Raw genomic sequence first — 19,675 nt, forward strand, 5'->3', positions numbered from 1 at the left:
TAAGGATTACTTCCTTTTAAAATACTCATTAACACCTTTCTTTTGATACCCATATTGTACCCACAAATTCTAGGGTCACCCCTGGTCCACCTTTATGGCGATATCTCGAAACGGCGTCCACCTATGGAACTAAGGATTACTCCCTTTTAAAGACTCATTAACACCTTTCATTTGATACCCATATCGTACAAACGCATTCTAGAGTCACCCCTGGTCCACCTTTATGGCGATATCTCGAAAAGGCGACCACCTATACAGCAACCACCGCTCCCTTTTAAAACCCTCATTAATACCTTTAATTTGATACCCATATCGTACAAACATATTCTAGAGTCACCCCTGGTCCACCTTTGTGGCGATATCTCGAAACGGCGTCCACCTATGGAACTAAGGATTACTCCCTTTTAAAATACTCATTAACACCTTTCATTTGAAACCCATATCGTACAAACGCATTCTAGAGTCAACCCTGATCCACCTTTATGGCTATATCCCTAAATGGCGTCCACCTATAGAATTATGGCCCACTTCCTCATAAAATACTCTTTAATGCCTTTCATTTGATACACATTCCAGGGTTTCTCTCGGTTCATTTTCCTACATGGTTATTTTCCCTTATGTTGTCACCATAGCTCTCAACTGAGTATGTAATGTTCGGTTACACCCGAACTTAACCTTCCTTACTTGTTATTTTTCGTTCTTTAAAAAAAAAAAACATTTAAGGATAAATAAAAGTCCGGCCCTATAATTATGGCGCGGCTCACCCAAATGAAACGATTTTTTTACCCGCAGATTCTTCTAAATGTCAAGACTTGAAACCTATATGTTGTTTTTGTTTTTATCGGCCTATTGATAAATGATTCAAGGTTCGATTCGAGCTCAAGGCCGGAACAATAATTTTTTTTCTAATGATAATTATTGTTATTTTTTAATTTTTCTAAATTTGAAAAATTGTATTTTGTTTTTGGAATAGTAAGTAGAAAATTTTTCAGACAACCTGCCATAGCTGCGCAGATAGATCCATTTCGAAGGGTGCTAAGCCTTCATCATCAGTACGCTTTAGGCACGCTGCGCTAACCATTTAGCCATACAGCGGTGGTTTGTTTGACTGACAAATTTGCTACTTTATTCCAACTATATTCATTCAGCGTTGCGCCATCTGGTGCAAATCACTGATAATGCTGGATTTTTGTTTAGTGTCAATTACTTTATATGTAGTTTTTCAGCTTTACTGATCTATTAGAGTCAAGTGCAAATAAAATGTGATTTATTCCACCATTTAGCCCAACGTTTCGATAATTATCGTTATCTTCTTCAGGGGCGGTATTGGTATTTAAAAAACGATTTTATTATTACTTCACAAAAAAATTAAATGCTACCATCACTATATGGTAAACTTGTCAAACTGACGTTGGGCTAAATGGTGGAATAAATCACATTTTATTGCACATGAACCTAATAGATCAGTAAAGCTGAAAAACTATCAAAAATATAGAAACCACAACAATGTCTGAAATTGGGGTTTGCACATGTCTCCTGATTAAAGTGGAAATTTAAATAACAGCTTTTGGACGGTTGTTACTAGGGTCAAAATGCGACCCTTATTATCTCTTACGACATGTTTGTATGTGTTTTAACTGCTGACCCCGGTTATTAAGTGTTAGTATTCTAGTTATTTTTAAATGCAAAATCCCAAACTTTTTATGGAAAATACAACCGTATATAGCATTTATGGCATTATTTAAAGAACAAATAATAAAGTTTGTAATGCATATTAAATTAAAATTTTTGTAGCTATTCGGGAATAAAATTTTGTAAATAAGAGGCACCCTATTTTGTGTACACATGAGTTGAGTGGCGCCAACTCTCAAAAAACTGATCCGGATCGTTCCTTTGATTTTCATTAGAACGCCCTTATATTCAGCAACATCACCGGGCTTATTCGGCTGTCTGAAAGCAAAGCTATAATACTCGTATATGACCTCTTGCTCGCAATTGCGATGCCCGTATACAAATTATAAACTAAAATAAATACTAAAAACTTAATTAATTCGAACTAGATAACTATGACTAAATACACTGGGCAAGTTTGCAGCAACTTTCGTTAATATATCGAGCATGTACAGTGCTTCTAATTCCTAGCAATTTCGCGGGTTATCCATGGCATAAAATAAGCTACATTTGCGTAAATGCCTGGATAATTTTTATAGCTGCCACATTCAGTACCACCAAATGATACAATTCCATATTGTACATAACGCGGTGATTTTATTGATCCGCTGTATGGTGCTAAATAGAAAAGAGGACCACCAGAGTCACCTTTGCATGAATCAATCAAACCATCACCACCGGCACACAAATGATTTTCAGTAATACGTGTTCGTCGGTAGATTTGTTGGCACTGATCACGTGTTTTGAATGGCACCAAAGCTTTTTGCAAAATATCGGCAGTTTTGTCGTTTTCGGTGCCACCCCAGCCCGCTATAAAGAAACGAAGATCTTTGGGTATTTTAGCGGCATCTGGGATTATGGGTAAGCAAATTGGTTTAATATGTTCTGCAAAACGTGAGAATTTTATTTCATTGTAAATTTGGTACCATTTATATTCATCAATCTTACTTACTCTTAAATTGTACTGAATGCTGAAGTTTTATCAAAGCGACATCATTTCTTTTGTATGCATTATTAAAATCAGGATGTGGAATAGTTTTTTCAACATCAATATCTTCTACTGGTGGTGCACAAATTTGACGTGATTTGATAGTTACGCAATCGAATTCCTCCTTTATATTGTGCTCTCCTAATCGAACGCCGATTCTGAAGAAATGAAAATAAAAAAAATTATAAATAAATGTAAGGCGCGATAACCTCTGAAGAGATCTACGGCTCCTCTTGATTTTCCCTACAAATTGGCCGGACGGGACCTATATGTTTTATGCCGACTCCGAACGGCATCTGCAAGGCTGATGAGTTTTCACTGAGAGCTTTTCATGGCAGGAATACACTCGAAGCGATTGCCAAACACTGCCGAGGGGCGACCCCGCTTGGAAAAATTTTCTTCTAATTGAAAAATCTTATTTCTACAATTTTGATGTTGCTATGCCCGGGGTGCGAACCCAGGGCATACGGTGTGGTAGGCGGAGCACGCTACCACCACACCACGGTGGCCGCCAATTGAATTTATGACCTTTTGATGATATGTATTGGGATTATTCTTAAATAATTAAATATACATTTCTTCTGCACTTGTGTTTGTGACTGAACTCCTCCTAGCGACTGGACCGAATTTGATGAAATTTCATGTGTGTGTTCGAAGGGAATTGAGGATGCTTGGGATTCACAATTTGGTCAGTTTTCTTTTTTACATTTCCGGTAAGTGAACACAAGGGACCGACGCACTCCAAAAAATATGATTTAAGGTGTGGGGTACCTCCTTTCCCAAGGTAATATTTGAGAAACTTTTTAATTCCTGGAAGTGCACCAGGTGCGACCTTTTCTAAAAACTCGTATTTATGGTGAGATTTGTTTGAAATTTGGTATAGGGGTACCTCCGTGACTAGCTTATTAGTTGAGATAATTTTTTTTTGCTGAAGTTGACCTGGCGGACCTATTGTAATAAATCGCATCGATATTGCGATTTCCTTGAAATCTGGTACAATGGTCCACTTTTATCAAGTTAATATTCGAAAATTTCTCCTTTGGGAAGGAGACCTGTCGCCGATCTGTTTTAGAAAAATCTTATTTACGGTGCGATTTGTCTGAAATTTAGTACAGATGTTCCTCCTCTTAATATTTGGAACTCTTTCTTTCCGGCAAAAGAACCACGGTCCAACCTATCCCGAAAAATCATATTTCTGTTGTGGTTTTCTTGAATTTGGCACAGGGACAACTCCTTGACTAGCTTATTGTTTAAGAAACATTTCTTTCTGGACGATCTATTGTAATAAATGACATTGAAATGAAAGAAGGAAGATACTAGGGAGAGAAAGGGATCGAATATGGATAGGAGGAGGGAGACGCAAGAAATAATTTTTTTTTTTTTGCGGAAGCTACAATATGACCGATACCTCTGTTTGCTGGCAGAGTATTTGCATCGTAGGGAGGAATATTATCGGAAAGGAGAACGGATCAGTTAGCTATCTGTATCTTATATATAAAAATGAATGCGATTTTAAAAATTGTTGGCTGCATTACTTTCATATAGTTTCGTGGTGCTCTATACAAACAAAGATATTGAAATCGGTCGTGCAGGTGAACCAGGTATTTGATTTTGGTATAGAGATTCCATTTATAAGGAAATAAGGGGATAGCCGGATAGGGAATAGGAGTGGGAGAGGAATCTATCGTGGGAGTGGGACTCGGAGTGGAAGGGGGAATGGGAACTCTAGTCGGAGTAGAAGTGGGTGTGACGGTGGGATTTGGAGTGAGGGTTGGAGTGTGTGTGGGAATGGAACTCGGAATAAACACGTTTGCGAGTAGGATGGAGATAAATGGAATAAGGTATTGACGAGAATAATAAGAACAAATAAACAGGACTGTCTTTGTCTGTGCCGAAGACCTCATACCTTTTATGAATGTATCTGAATAATGTGTTGAAATTTCAAAAACTCATAAAATCTTAACAATCAGTTGTATGGGATATATATTATATATGCGACCGATCTTGACGATTTTTTCAGACAATAACGTATGATACATATGTATATGTGTAGGCACCTTGTGCATTTTCAAGCGCAGCTAGACGTAGAAGAAAATACGCGAAACTTCTTATCTGAACAATCAGTTGTTTGGCATATATATTATATACGTGACCGATCTTCACGATTTTTTCAAACAATAACGTTTGACGTTTTAGCTTCCAAAATGAGGAAAACACTTCTTTTCGAAAAATATAACCGCTCACCAAATTTCATTAAGATATCTCAAAAACTTGCTAGTCCCTCAATTTAGATTTCTCACCGTGTAATTTGTACTTACATTTTCTCCCGTACATTAACCATACAGTGTGCCGCTGTCAATACAAAACGATCTGTTATGAGTGATCCACCACATTTAAAAGGTTCTTCTTCAGTGTTATAAATCAACAATGCCATCCATGGAAATTCAAATAGATCCACATTTTCGCCATGTGAGACGCGCTCACCACCAGCAGCTCCACATTTTTGAGCACGCAATATATTCAATCCTTTTTTGTTCATCGATGCGCTGTATTCATCAGTTTCCGTATTATTGTCATGACCTGCGGTCATATGTTCATTGTCTCCTGTGTGTGTTGGGTTGAGAGGGGAAAGAGTCGGGGTAAGCGTGTCATCACAACAAACATGTATCTGCAAAAATATTGAAAATGCGGAATTAAGACTGAGAACAATAAAACTATTTATTAAGATTAAAAACCTAGGGGGTCAGAATATACCCGCGGTAGGTATGCCTGTCGTAAGAGGCGACTAAAATACTAAATTCAGGGGGTTTTGCGCTTATCAACCCCTTGAAAAAATATTGGTCGACACGGTTAGCATGCGTGTAAATTTTTTTGAAAATTCAATTTCTGTTTTTATTTGATCCATTTATAACCTGTTGAAAAAGTATATGATTCAGTCAATTTTTATTTCGACTGGTGAGTGGAATATTACCATATCTCGACTGCCGTTTCAAAAATGCCCTATCTCAGAAAACTTTTGAATCACGCTCTATTCCAAAATTTTGTTTCAAAACGCTATCTCAAAATTCGATTGAATTTGTTTTGAAAACGTGCTATCTGAGCTTCACTTCATTCCATTTTGAAAAAAGCTATGCTACGAAAAAATTTCTATTGTAAATGAAGTACTAAAAAGCATTTCGAAATTTTCAAAAAATGGTTAAAATTGGTTGATGGCCACAAAAACATTTCTAAATTTCAGCTAATTCGGTGAAGCAAAATCAATTGGTAGTGTAAGTTGGCATGGAATGCCCCGTGTAATTAGAGTGTAATGCCCGTGAATTAGAGTATATTATTTGTTGTTGAAATATTTCCACTTTTGAGGAACACGTCCTAGAAATTTATCATAATCGGTAATTGGCGCTTAATCACCTATGAATGAACCATACAGGTAGTGGCCGGAAATTAGCTAATTGCTAATTTTTTTATGGTTTAAGATTTCATTTTTTGACGCAGTACGATTTTGACAATAAGCCAGCGTATTACAAAAAGAAAATACATGACATGTGTTTCATTTGCTTGCATGTATTGTTGTCCTGACTCCCGTTGTATGGTTAAGCCATGTAACCACCTAGAGAGGATTTTTGTTCGTAGAGCGCGGACCTTATCATTGACTACTCAGTCCAAAGTAGCACTTATAGGCAAAAGTTATTCTCCGTTTGATTTCTAAGCTGACATTGTTTTCGCTTTTAATGCTGGTTTCCAAATAGAAGACATCTAAATCCTCTGCATCAATTGTGACATGCCTGCCAAAGCTCGAATACGCGGATCGTTGCTTTGATAGCAGCTTTGTCCTCATTCACCATAATAACAACTTTTTTATAACAATGATACCTTATACAATCACCCCTATTCCGCATTTTGATTTGGATTGGAACTTTTTCGATTTAGCAAATTTTGTATTCTGTGTTCCAATCTCTTTCGATCCAACTTCGAATCGTTCGATTTTGCGTATTCTGCATTTCGATCGTAGTTCTAGTTCCGTTTTTCTAAGTTGCAAATTTGTTGGCGGAAAAATATTTTATTTTTATTTTTTTTATTAATTTATAACAGAGTTTTAACAAAAATGTAAGTAAAACTTATTGAGAAACGCAAAAGGCTTGGTGGTGATTGTTTTTTATATGTTTCCAACACAAGTGCAGTATGAGACGTTGGCTAATTTTATGGCAACAAAGAGGGATATGATGACTCCTGGGAAGCCAGCCTTCGCATAAAATTCTTGCTTCGCTTGTATTTTCTCCTCTTCACTTTGTTATCCACTGAGGGCATAATTTTGGTTGCATTACATCCAGAAACGTAGACAGTGACTTTGACACTGTTGACTCTCCCATTCCTACATTATAATCCGCCCCTATTCCATGCTGGTAACTGCCTTCTGCAAAAAATCTCAAAGCAGCTACTACAATATTAATGGCAGATGTCGATGCCGAAGTGCTTGGACGAATTTGCCCCGAAAAGTATCTAACACATACTTGAAAGCATCCTTATTAAGTCGAAAGCTTCTTTTGAACCTAAATAAGAAAATAAGTCATTAAACTTTACCACTTTTAAGTTCAATTTCTTACAATTCGTCTCTCATCTCAAAGGGATTACACAAATCTCGCAATATTTGCCTTTCCATTCTCGCCTGGCCATTTTCGTATGCGTTGCTTTCCAACTCCACAAATAATGCCGCGGCTATTGATTCCATTATAATATACAGCTATAATTTGTGTCTGTTCGTTGGGTCCAGTTATATGCCAAATCAAGCTACCGGAGTAGAGGAAGGTGAAGCGAAAACGTAAACAATCCTTGCGGAAAGAATAAATGAACCTTTATAAGGTATTGCGAAAAGAATAAATAAATAAATAAATCTTTATAAAGTATTTTAGACCAGTGCAATGAAATTAGCATCCAAAAAATTCAGAAAATGTCAATTATATTCGTGCAGAAATCCGTTTTAACAAAACTTGGTGGCCACGACAGGGGAAATTGGCCAAAAGAACGACAAAAACACACTTACAATTATGAAAGCACTTCACTCAAAAAAATATAACAGTGCGGCAATATATTCTATTGATTTTTTTTTGTACAAAATGGCGTGGATAATAAAATATAAACGTTTTTCAGTGTTTTTTACAAATTTTCTTTAATTTATTTTGTTCCAATGTTCACACATTCCGTACAAACAGCTGATTTCGAAAAATCATTTGCTGTTCCTCTTCTCGTTACGATTCCGTCGTAATGCAGAATACCCAACTTCGATTAAAGCGGAGCGTAGAACGGGAACGTAATCGAAATGCAGAATAGGGGTGAATATACTAAATCGTGCACTGCTGCGAATAAGGCATACCCTCAGACTCTGCTACGGAATGTTTCTCAGCAAAAATTCATCTGACTTTCCAGATGCCGTTTTGAGTCGGCATGAAAACGTATATTCCATTAATTTATAGCAAACAAAAAGATAAGGAGAACTTAAGCTTGAAACTACTGGTAGTTTAAATATTAAAAAACGAATAGTACAGTATTTTTCTAGCCTATATTTTTTGTCAAGTTGTCTATCTTTAACACTGAAAGAAATGGTGCTAATAATTTCAAAGAGAATTTACTTTGTACTTATGACGATGGTGCCACTTGTTAAAAAAAAACACCAAAATAAGAAAACCATCAAATCGAAAAAACACACAAAATGGGAAAACAACAAAAAAATAGTTTTTCAGTTATCAACACAAAACAAAAAAACCATTTTTTGAATGTACTGTGCAAAAATTATGAGATACCGGGACACCTATCTATCGGGTACAATTTTGCAACTTCTCGTCCAAGCGAAGTGCAAAATTGCGCCGTCTTGTTGCAAAAGTTTTGTTTGAACGAACAGGATTTTTCCAAAGTTAGTAACATTTTGTTCAAGTTTTTACGAATTTTCACTCATGCGAACGAATTTAATAAGATAATAAAAAACATCCTCTTTTAATGTTGATGTTTCCGACAACATAAAAGTTTGAGTTGTTTTGGAATCGTTTCAACTTAAAGTGTTACGAAAATTAAACTTGCCGAATTACATGTAAAGTTCCTCCAGTGGCGAATTACCTTCCTGCGATTTGATTCTTTACTTTTCTATAACTTACTAGTTCCTTTTTAAAATGTTACGTCAAACATTTATACTTACAAGTTTTGATTGAAACAATCAAGTGCGGCAACTACATGCGAGAGAAGAAATTGAGAATGAGCTGAGCTGCAACTGAAAGAATTGAGTATCAGTTTTGTGACTACTATTTTCATTTCTATTTGCAAAGCGAAGTTCAAAACTATAAATTAAATAAATTATAAAATATAAAATTTGGTGAAAGTGCGTTTATTAAAACAAAATAATAAAGTGTATAATGTTTAATGCGTGCCAGCATATTTGATGTAGCCCAATTGACGTTCGGTTAGTAAGTGCCACCGTGGTGTGATGGTAGTACGCTCAGCCTGCCACACCGTATGCCCTGGGTTCGCACCCCGGGCAAAGCAACATCAAAATTTTAGAAATAAGGTTTTTCAATTAGAAGAAAATTTTTCCAAGCGGGGTCGCCCCTCGGCAGTGTTTGGCAGCGCTCCGAGTGTACTTCTGCCATGAAAAGCCCTCAGTGAAAACTCATCTGCCTTGCAGATACCGTTCGGAGTCGACATAAAACATGTCGGTCCCGTCCGGCCAATTTGTAGGGAAAATCAAGAGGAGCACGACGCAAATTGGAAGAGAAGCTCGGCCTAAAATCTCTTCGGAGGTTATCGCGCCTTACATTTATTTAAAACTTTTTTTGTTCTTTTGACTACTAAAACGGTCAATTATGAATCAACGATTTGTGCGCAGTTGATTCAACATCTTGTTGCGATGGATAAAAATTGACAGAAATTTCGGTTGAATTAACCCGTATTTCGGTTGATTTTACCAGTCTTTTTCTTTCAGTGAATTTTTCTAGAAATATTGTTGGGTTTAAGCACATGTAAGACAGATGATAACATCAGCACTTGTGCGCCGATATAATATTTTGCCGGAAGCATCGCTTCTCGTTGAATTTTAAATTGTCCTAAATTTACTATATATACAAATACAGAGCTTAATTAACAATATTTGTGAAAGTATGCGCACAATCTTACGTTCACTAAGAAATGAACATAGATGACCCGGAAAGACTGAGCTTAGGTATGCCAAAAACGATGAAATCATTTTAAATAAGTACGGATGTCAAAGTTTGGGTGAAAACGACCATCATATACCCAGTTGTATGTATCGTCTTCTGTAAGAAGCTATAAAACTGTTACAGACCTAGAAAAAATGTTCTTACCAAATCTCGTTGAAATTGTTCGTTTTTTGTTCGAAGTTTATGTTACAAGTTTTGTGAAGAGCTTGACTAAAGGATCGGAACAGGACATTTTTAATTTATTTTTTAAAATTTTCCTATTTTTCACATATATAGAGCTTACGATTTCTTCTCGAACACAAGCGAGATTTTCGAGATCCGAGAAATTGAGAACTCGACTTCTCGCGAGATTCTTGTGTCTCGAAGTACTCGCAAATCTAGCGAGCTTCTCGACATTCTTACTTAATCGCTGTATGGACAGTATTAATACACTTGGGTTTTTACTTGTGATTTTTTTGTTGATTATATTGCTTCAATGACATTTAACTCAAAACATATTTATTATACATATAATTTTGTTCGCAATATTTTATTTTTCAACGAGACATCAAGAACACGGCTTCTCGGGAGATTCTCGAATCTCGAACTAATCGTAAGGCTCGCGAGATTCTCGAATCTCGAATTTCTCGTAATACTCGCGATCTTCTCGACTTTCAATTCAGTCGCTGCATTGGCAATATTCTATACATTTCGGGGTTTTTACATGTGGTTTTGCGGACATTTTGGCTTGTGCTCCAGAAGAAATCGTAAGCTTTATATAAAACAGCCAATGAATCGATTAAGTTGAATGTCGAGAAGCTCGCGAGCCTTACGAGTAATTGGAGATTCGAGAATCTGGCGAGCCTTACGAGTAATTCGAGATCCGAGAAGGCGAGTCGCGAGAAATCTCTTCACGAACATGTTCGAGAAATCGTAAGCTCTAATATATAATGATAATGTAGTCACGTGAAATAAATATATTGTCAATTTTGTGATGGTTAAAACTTTAAGCAACTTCTATAAAAAAGTGGATGTGATCGTTAATGAATTTTCCTAAGATCTATTATATAATACCAAGAACAATAGTTCTGTAAAATTGCAAAGTGATACTAACGGCTGGCAAAACTTTTAAATTTTCTTCTTCTGTTCATGTAGGCAGTGCAACGCTAATATTCCAAAAAATTACCAAATTTCTATTTGGCTACTTTATCGCATCTTTTTAAATTTTCCGAAATTTTCGATATCTAAAAATTAGGCGTGGTTGTCCTTCGATTTCGCCCATTTTCAATACCAATCTATTCTGGGTCCAGATTAGTCAATATACAAAATTTCGTAAGAATATCTAAATTTTTACTCAAGCTATTATGTTGGCGGCCACCGTGGTGTGATGGTAGCGTGCTCCGCCTATCACACCGTATGCCCTGGGTTCGCACCCCGGGCAAAGCAACATCAAAATTTTAGAAATAAGGTTTTTCAATTAGAAGAAAATTTGTCTAAGCGGGGTCGCCCCTCGGCAGTGTTTGGCAAGCGCTCCGGGTGTATTTCTGCCATGAAAAACTCTCAGTGAAAACTCATCTGCCTTGCAGATGCCGTTCGAAGTCGGCATAAAACATGTAGGTCCCGTCCGGCCAATTTGTAGGAAAAATTAAAAAGGAGCACAACGCGAATTGGAAGAGAAGCTCGGCCTTAGATCTCTTCGGAGGTTATCGCGCCTTACATTTTATTTTTTTTTTATTATGGTTACAGACGGATCGTCATGGCTTAATCAAAATATTTTTCGATCAATTTTGATATAAGGCAGTCTCTATCTACATATTTCGATACTTGTATGCCAATACCTACAACCATCATCCAATCAAAAATTAATACCCTTGTGTCTTATACACATGCTGGATATAAAAAGTATTTCTTTACAGGTGGGACCGAATATTACTTATATACCCATTGGCGGGCTCATATGTATAATTGCTTGTATGCCCGCACTAGGTTTGAGCTAGTGTAAGGTTCTATTAGCGCCTTTAGTTCTGCTTGGTTGTGAGAAAAGATATATAGAGATTGGCAGTAATGTACCGGACCTTTTAAACTCTGGGTTACCTCGTTCGCCCCATTTCTCCTAAGGTCTAGACGTTTCACGAACATGCCTTTTAGGACAGTTGTATCTCATGCTTGGTTATTTAGCTATAAACATGTATATCTGTAGTTTATGTAAAGCCATATGCTTCATTGTCGTCTATGTGTGTGAAATATCTCCACTGTTAGCTGCTGGTTATGTGTGTGTGAAGTATTCTCTTTGCTTCAAGCTGCTGGTGATGTGTGTGAAATATTCCTCGTTGCCTTCTATGTATGTGTTTATATGGCTTCCTGTTGTTGTATAACATTTATTTACTAACCGCACAGTGATGCATCGACATTGCTAATATTCGCCACAATATAATTTAATATTTGTAACATTTAACTTAAACGGCCGTATGCTGAACGTTACCGGTGAATTGGTTACTGGTGTAGTAACCGAATATCGTTACCGTAGATGCGCGCTTCGCGAATAAGACCCATATTCTGGCGGTCGGTTATTGTTTTCTTTTCATTGAAGCATTATAAATTATAGAAACAGTTGTAATTTTTTATAATAATTTTCAGGCACTCAGAGCCGACATATGGGTATAAATTGAAAATCTGAACAAAATTTTGTTTTAAAAAGTATTAATTTTGTTTGGGAATTTTTGTACACAACTAATATGGATATTTTTTTTTGTTCAAAAAATATTTATCAATTTGTTTTGTAAACAAAAAGATGATAAAAAATTTTAAGGACTACCTTTATATAAATCAGGCATGCTTAACCAACGAACCGATATCATTTCGTTACGATAATTAACGTTAATAAACGAAACAAAGTCATTTCGTTTCGTTTATTAACGTTAAAAACGTCAAATTAACGAAATGATTTTGTTTCGTTTTCTGCCATATCAAAACGGAATCAAATCGTTTATGTTCATTATTAATTTCAAACTATGCTGGCAAAGCTGATTGATGGCGGAGTCATTAAAGGTGAAAGCAATAGCCAAGCTGATTGCAACTTTTCTCATGAATTTTGACAGTACGAACATTTCTCAGAGTGTTTTTGACATTATCACCAACGAATTACACAAACAAATTATATGGAGTTTGTGTGTGTATGTGCGCTCGTTGTTACCACCTTACGGCTTCACCATGGCTATAGCATTGCCAGCACAATTCAAACATAAAGTATCACGTTTTTGTTAACGTTTTTAACGTTAACGAAAGCTTTTCGTTTCGGTTAAAAACGAGATACAATTTATCTTGATAATTTCTTTATCGATAATATTTCGAAGTGTTTCAACGGAAACGGTGGAAATTTTTTGATAAACGATTAGCTTAACGTTAAGGTGCATCCCTGATATAAATGGACAAAAAAATAGAAGGCAATTTTTCCTTTAATACAGACATAGTCTTGTTGAATTTTGACTAAAAAAACTTTAACAATAGCGCTTGTAAAAGAATTTTTGGATTTAAAAGTATAAAGGTGGAGGCGCAATCTTTCAATTTAAGGCAAACCATGTACTTGGGATTATCTAATTGATTATTTAAAATTTAAACACGCGCTCTACCATTATAATTTTAAATTCCAAAATTCTATTACAAGAGCAATTGTTAAAGTTTTTAGTTAAAATTCGACAAGACTATGTCTGTGTTAAAGGAAAAATTGTCTTGTATTTTTTGGTCCATTTATATAAAGGTAGTGCTTACTATTTTTTTATCACCTTATTTTCAATTTTTTCGTACTGCCTACAAAAAGGCAATTGCAACTTTGATTAGTAATTTAAGTAATCCCTAAGTAAAAATTCTTATATTTATTTATTTGTTCAAAATAGCAAGATTGAAGAGAATTAGTGGAATTTTCGCAACAAAATACAGAATTCCACCTCGCATCATAACGAGAGAATTCCACTTCGTTTGTCAGCTACTTAATTTGCACAGCTGAAAATCGTGGTGAAACGCATGCGCCTGAAAGTGTAAAAGAATCGTGGTGAAAGTCGCGTAAGTATGGAAGGACGTGCATTGAGTTGGGCCTTCAACGAGGTGGAATTCGACAACGCCTGCAACACGCAGGAGGCTAGCCATGAAGGTATGGCCTTATCTTCTAAATAGCTCGACATGTGCGTTACGTAGCTCAATTTTTTTTTTCAGGTTTCAAGTCTCTAGATATACAGGAAGTTAGTTAAAAATCGATTGCAAGATTCCCAATTTAAAACTAGTTTTCTCAATATCTCGATCCATGCGCCACCTAGCGGATTTTTTTGATAAAATATTGCATTGTCACCGGGCTCTGACTTACGGCCCAAATTTCATGCCTCTAGCTCATCGGGAAGTTTCTCGAAAATCGATCGCAAGATTCCCCCGTTTTTAAAGGATTTGCAGTTATCTTGACTAGCGCGCCACCTAGCGGAACTTTGTTTTCTATAAGTTGTATTGTCACCAGGCCTCTAAGTGCCAAGTTTCAAGTCTCCAGGTAACCGGGAAGGTAGTTAAAATGGATTTGTTTTCTTACTATCTCGATCCGCGTGCCACCTAGCTAATTTTTTTTCATTAAATGTTGCATTGTCACCGGGTTTTGACCCACGGCCCAAGTTTCAAGTCGCTAGCTCACAGGCAAGTTTCTCAAAAATCGATCGCAAAATTCCCCTCGTTTTTCAGATTTGTAGTTATCTCAATTAGCACGCCACCTTGCGGAACTTTGTTTTCTATAAATTCTATTGTCACCGGGTCTCGAACTATGTGCTAAGTTACAAGTCTCTAGGTAACCGTTGTTAAAAATGGATTGAAAGATTCCTAAATTAAAATTAATTTTCCTAATATCCATGCGCCACATAGCGGAATTTTTTTGATAAAATATTGCATTGTCACATTAATTTTCTGTATATCTCGATCCGTGCGCCACCTAGCGGATTTTTTTCACTTGCATTGTAATGTCTCCCAGATGTGAACTATGTTCTAAGTATCAAGTGTCCAGCTCAACGGGAAGTTACCGAAAAAGACTTTTCCGTGGGTCAAAAATTCGTATGGAAATGAGGGGACAAACATGAAAGGGACTTAATATAAAGGTAATAAAAAGACGTTACCATCTATTTTAGTGGTAACGTTTTGATGTGCAATCAAAATACAAATAGTTGTTTGTAATTTTCGTAACCGGTTAGAAAAATCTTTTTACCAGGTTACAATAAGGGCGTAGTAGATGTATCTATACGTCTGAGAACTTAGGCTTGCTAACTTTTTTTTTGTTTAAATTTTGACCTGTTTAAAACAACAAAGACGGTTTTAACATTAAGCATCTCGAAGAATTTCAATGTTAAGTCTCAGTAAGAAGGGAACAAAGTTTTAAATTCTCCCACGCACGTTTGCAAAAATTTCACCATTTGTACTTACCCCAGGCGCGTTGCTCTGACAGCGAGACCTTCGAACGTCCATCGCAATATTTTGTGGTAGTGCCGCACCATAATGCAGTAAGAGCTTTTGAAGAAATTTACATTCACGGTGAGGAACGCAGCGACCGTATGTGTTGTAGGGTGTCAGACAGGTATAATATTCTGATGTTGATTTTGTCGTTTGTTTTAATCAATTATGAAGACAGGTTTTGTTACATTGGCGGTACATTTGTGTTGTTTACATTGAACGCGAAAGTAGAAAAGAAAAATATGTTAAATGCAACATTACTTGTGTTGTTTTTTTCGATAACCCTGTACACCACTCGGCTGGTTATTGGACCTAACTAACGTTTTATTGAAAATATTGAGCCATAAGCAAATGAGTAATTTGCGCACTTTTCGAACTTAACATCCAAAACATAAACCAGAGCCGGCCACACATATACTAAAAAAATTTCATAAGTGTGTGTAAAAATTGAGTGACAACTCCCCACAGTGTGCTAAAAGAAAATTTTGACTGTGAAGTTTGAAATTAAAAAGGACTTTGGTTATTTGATTTCAAGCTAATCCTGAATATATTTACTTATGTATATTAGTATAACTAAGAACGCGGAGGTCGAGCTAGTCAGATAAAACTTTTTTATAAAAGAAGGTATGGTCAATGCAAAACTTACTTAAAAAAATTTACCTTTTCATGAAGAAAGAAATGTAAAGATAGAAATATATTTATATTAAATTGTCAATATTTATTAATAATTAATAATAATTAATATTTAAATTATCAATATTAATGTGTATGTTCAAAGGAACTTAATAATACTAACTAAAACGTATTAAAAGTCACTTTAACATTACAGCATATTGTTTCTATTATGTGCCCAAAAAGTAGCATGGACTTTTCCTTTTGCATTCACTGTTGATTTTAGTGAGTGACAAGCGAAAGCAAACGATCGTGATCACACATCGTTAGTGTCGGTGTGAAAATACGAACTCAAATTGCACAATGTGCAACTTTTGGCCGGCTCTGACATAAACCCTGCAAAAATTGTTGGATGACGTGTTCCATTTTCTTCATGTTGGAGTACTCTAACAATACTCCTTTGCAATGCCTTTGCGGACCACCATCAGCCTATCATTGCTCGTTTTTTAACGACAGTGATCACGACACAGAGTTGCTAAAAGTAAAATATTGCATGCAAATAACTAATAATAAAATTTTACTTTGGCAACTCTGATAAAATGCAACAGCGCACTGGTTTTATGTATACATACTAAAGTATGTACAGAGAAATATTAGTTTCTTTATTCACGCAAATGCTAAATAACATAAGAATATTCGTAGTATAAAATATAAACGTTGTATTACCCCTCTTCATTTACTTTCATTTTAAATTAAATTCACTTCGATAATTCTTTCCGACACAATTCCTCTTTAGTACTTTGGCATATGATCATCTGTGGGTGCTCCATGGAGTACTACAGCGAAAGTACTTTGGAAAGTACTCTCACGTATGTACTCTATGGAATACTCACAAACAAAGCGAGAGTGGGATCACCTACTCCTCTCCTAGGACATCGCAATGTTAATTGGAGCACATTTTTTGTATGAATACAGATTAGATTTGGAGCAGTCCTATACTCCCAAAGGAGTATTCCTTACATTATTTATAGAGTACTCGCGTTTTTTGAAGGGAATAGCAACTTTCGATGTTCGAAATTGGAGCCCTATACTTTTTATTTATTTTTAGTGCATTTAAAAAACTAAAAGTGTAGGCGTGGTATACCATGTCTTCATATTGAATTTTTTCTAAAACGAAAAGGGCTAAGCCGGAACCCGATAGACCTATTCTAATATTGGGTTCGGATTCAGCGCATCACAATTCTGTTGAATACATGTGCCGCAATACCAGATACTCTAACTTTTTTTTGAGAAACCATGTAATTTATCGCTTTTAATTTTTTCGAGGATCTGCCTTTTGAATCCTTATAATGTTATATAAGATTTAGAGGTAGACAAACTATATAATTAAAACAAAATAATAAAAAAAAATTTTTTAGTTAAACGGTTTTATTGATAACAATACTTACATTAAATAATAATAATACTAATATAATAATAATACGAATATAATAATTTACGCGTCCAACACTTTTATTTAATTGTCTGATCAACGCCCTAGATTGATGAGGAGTGTGATGACTAGTACCTAGGACCTTTCTAGCTTTTAGTATTATTATTACTTCATGTAAGTGTTGTTTTCAATAGAACCGTTTCACTTAAAATTTTTTTTTTTTAATTATTTTATTTTCAAGTTTTTAGTCTTTATTTAATTGCCTATTATTTGTCATTCTATTTAGTTCATTTAGTGACTCGTTATTACAAGGACTCTTTCCTGACAATTTGTTACAATCTAAGTCCTCAATACATAATCCTTTCAAAGACTTTACTCGCCTCTGCGCCACGTATGCTTATTCCTACTCGAACTCCAAAGTATTTTGATATCACTTCTACCGGAGTGTATGTAATATTTGTTCCAAATATGAGCCAAATCGGACCACAAATGCGATTTTTTGAATATCTCGATCCTTGCTCCACCTAGCGGCAGTTTTTTTCACAAAGCAATTTCTATTCCCGTATGTAATATGTGTTCCAAATATGAGCCTAATCGGAGCACAAATAAGATTTTTTTTGAATGTCTCGATCCTTGCGTCACCTAGCCGGAGATTTTTTTCATAAGTCGCTTTCTATTTATGTATGTATTATGTGTTCCAAATATAAGCCAAATCCGACCACAAATACGATTTTTTGAAATATTTCGATCCATGAGTTGTTTTCTTATTATTGCATTGTCATCGGGTTCTGAACTATATTCCAAGTTTGAAGCTTGTAGCTTAGCGGGAAGTTACTTAAATTTCAATTACAAAATTCTGTTCGTTACACAGAGTCAGGCTAAATAAAACCGTTTAATTAATAAGAAGAGAAGCTAGACCACACGTACATTTCTACCTTTTTAATTTTTTATTTACAATAAAAAATAATGTATATGCGGAAGGTTAGTTATCGAACTTCGAAACCATATCGGCAAACGAAGAAATTAGTTTTTGTGTAAGTCGCAAAAAGTTGGTTTGGTCCAATACCCAGAAAAAGAACTTGATTTTGTCGTATAGTGTTGTTTTTATTACAAGTTTTCAATTAGCTGAGTTTCGCAAAAAGTTGGTTTGGTCCAATACCCAGAAAAAGAACTTGATTTTGTCGTATAGTGTTTTTTTATTACAAGTTTTCAATTAGCTGAGTTTTGTTAAAATACCTACTTTCTTGAAACTTACGTGCGTTTATCACTTGCAATGAAATGGCTATCAATAGCAGCCCGAAAATCAAAGTGGTGTTACAATGCATTTTCATAAATTTTAATCAAACCTCTTGAGAATTATGTATGTAGGTAGGTAAATAACTTGTGTGATTCTTGTTAACAAAACGTGATTATGCACAGAAGGGGGATTTTTGGTTGGCTGTAAGTTTTTCTTTTTATTAAATTTCTTGCTTTTACTTGTTTGTTTTAATATTATTTGTGCTTCGTATTGAATCACTATTAAATTATTTATGAAACTCTTGTTCAATTACATACATATAAATATCATTAACAATTTATTCACACTTCTTTTAGTTTAGTTCTTATTATGTTAACTTAGGTTACAGCGGATATTTGCGTGCCTTAGCGATCAATTCGATCAATTTTTTATATGACCACAACTACACCATGTCCCTGTAACGATCAAATCAGAACTGAGCTTAGTAGCGGTTTTAAACTTGACTTTTACTCGCATTTCTTTTCAAGCTCACAATTCATATATATTGTTGTTTTTAATGCTCTATGCTCGATCTTCGCTTCATTCAGAGATGTACATATTCTGGCCTAGTGTACGTACATATATGTATGTAAGATTATTTATTTTGATGTGATAATGAATCGCGTTCGTTTCTTTAGTTATTTGTTCTTCTCAGTTATGCCTCCAAACAGCTGTTGCCAGTAATTTCAGATTTAAAGAAAGGGCGATATGGGAAGAAATTTGACGTAGGGAGGTGTAAAGCTAACAGGAAATCGTCGCTAAGATTGTTAAAAATAATCGTTAAATTTAAACGCGCTATGCTTATTATGTTTTTACTACCGTACTTGTTTTGAAAACAACTCTACCGGTTTATATTTTAAAACCTTTTTTTAACAAGGTGTTCCCAAGCTATTTCAAACTGGAACAAAAAGTAAAAGAGATATGGTATTAACGGTAACAGACTTCAACTGTCGTTTTAACCATCTTTGATTAACGCTAACAGACATTATTTAATATTGACCGAAGTTGTTTTTGAAAAAGTAACCGGTTCCGAAACAATAACTTTT

At 35.4% G+C, this 19,675-nt stretch overlaps 1 protein-coding gene and 1 long non-coding RNA gene across 3 annotated transcripts; both read right to left on the minus strand.

The window, feature by feature from the left end:
- Positions 1-1,704: 1,704 nt before the first annotated feature.
- Positions 1,705-19,046, minus strand: LOC137244402 (serine protease grass-like). The gene is made up of 5 exons (XM_067773369.1): positions 18,609-19,046; positions 15,283-15,443; positions 4,978-5,327; positions 2,624-2,817; positions 1,705-2,556 (listed from the first exon to the last, which is right to left on the minus strand). Exons 1-5 carry the CDS (start codon positions 18,682-18,684, stop codon positions 2,132-2,134), a joined length of 1,206 nt encoding a protein of 401 aa, XP_067629470.1. The 5' UTR covers positions 18,685-19,046; the 3' UTR covers positions 1,705-2,131.
- Positions 6,549-7,876, minus strand: LOC137244404 (uncharacterized). Of its 2 annotated transcripts, none has more exons than XR_010950972.1 (3): positions 7,698-7,876; positions 7,261-7,444; positions 6,549-7,206 (listed from the first exon to the last, which is right to left on the minus strand). It is a non-coding gene; the product is annotated as an uncharacterized lncRNA (long non-coding RNA). The 2 variants fall into 2 exon arrangements; XR_010950970.1 differs by having other exon boundaries at positions 7,261-7,507.
- Positions 19,047-19,675: the final 629 nt, after the last annotated feature.

This window comes from Eurosta solidaginis, chromosome 1 (assembly GCF_040869045.1).
Source record: "Eurosta solidaginis isolate ZX-2024a chromosome 1, ASM4086904v1, whole genome shotgun sequence".
Taxonomy (NCBI): Eukaryota; Metazoa; Arthropoda; class Insecta; order Diptera; family Tephritidae; genus Eurosta; species Eurosta solidaginis.

Coding starts and splice junctions, on each gene's coding strand:
- LOC137244402 (XM_067773369.1), bottom strand. CDS start 18,684: ATGAAAATGCATTGTAACACCACTTTGATTTTCGGGCTGCTATTGATA. Junction 5,328..15,282: donor GTCAGAGCAACGCGCCTGGG/GTAAGTACAAAT, acceptor ATATTTTTGCAG/ATACATGTTTGTTGTGATGA. Junction 2,818..4,977: donor GTTAATGTACGGGAGAAAAT/GTAAGTACAAAT, acceptor TCATTTCTTCAG/AATCGGCGTTCGATTAGGAG.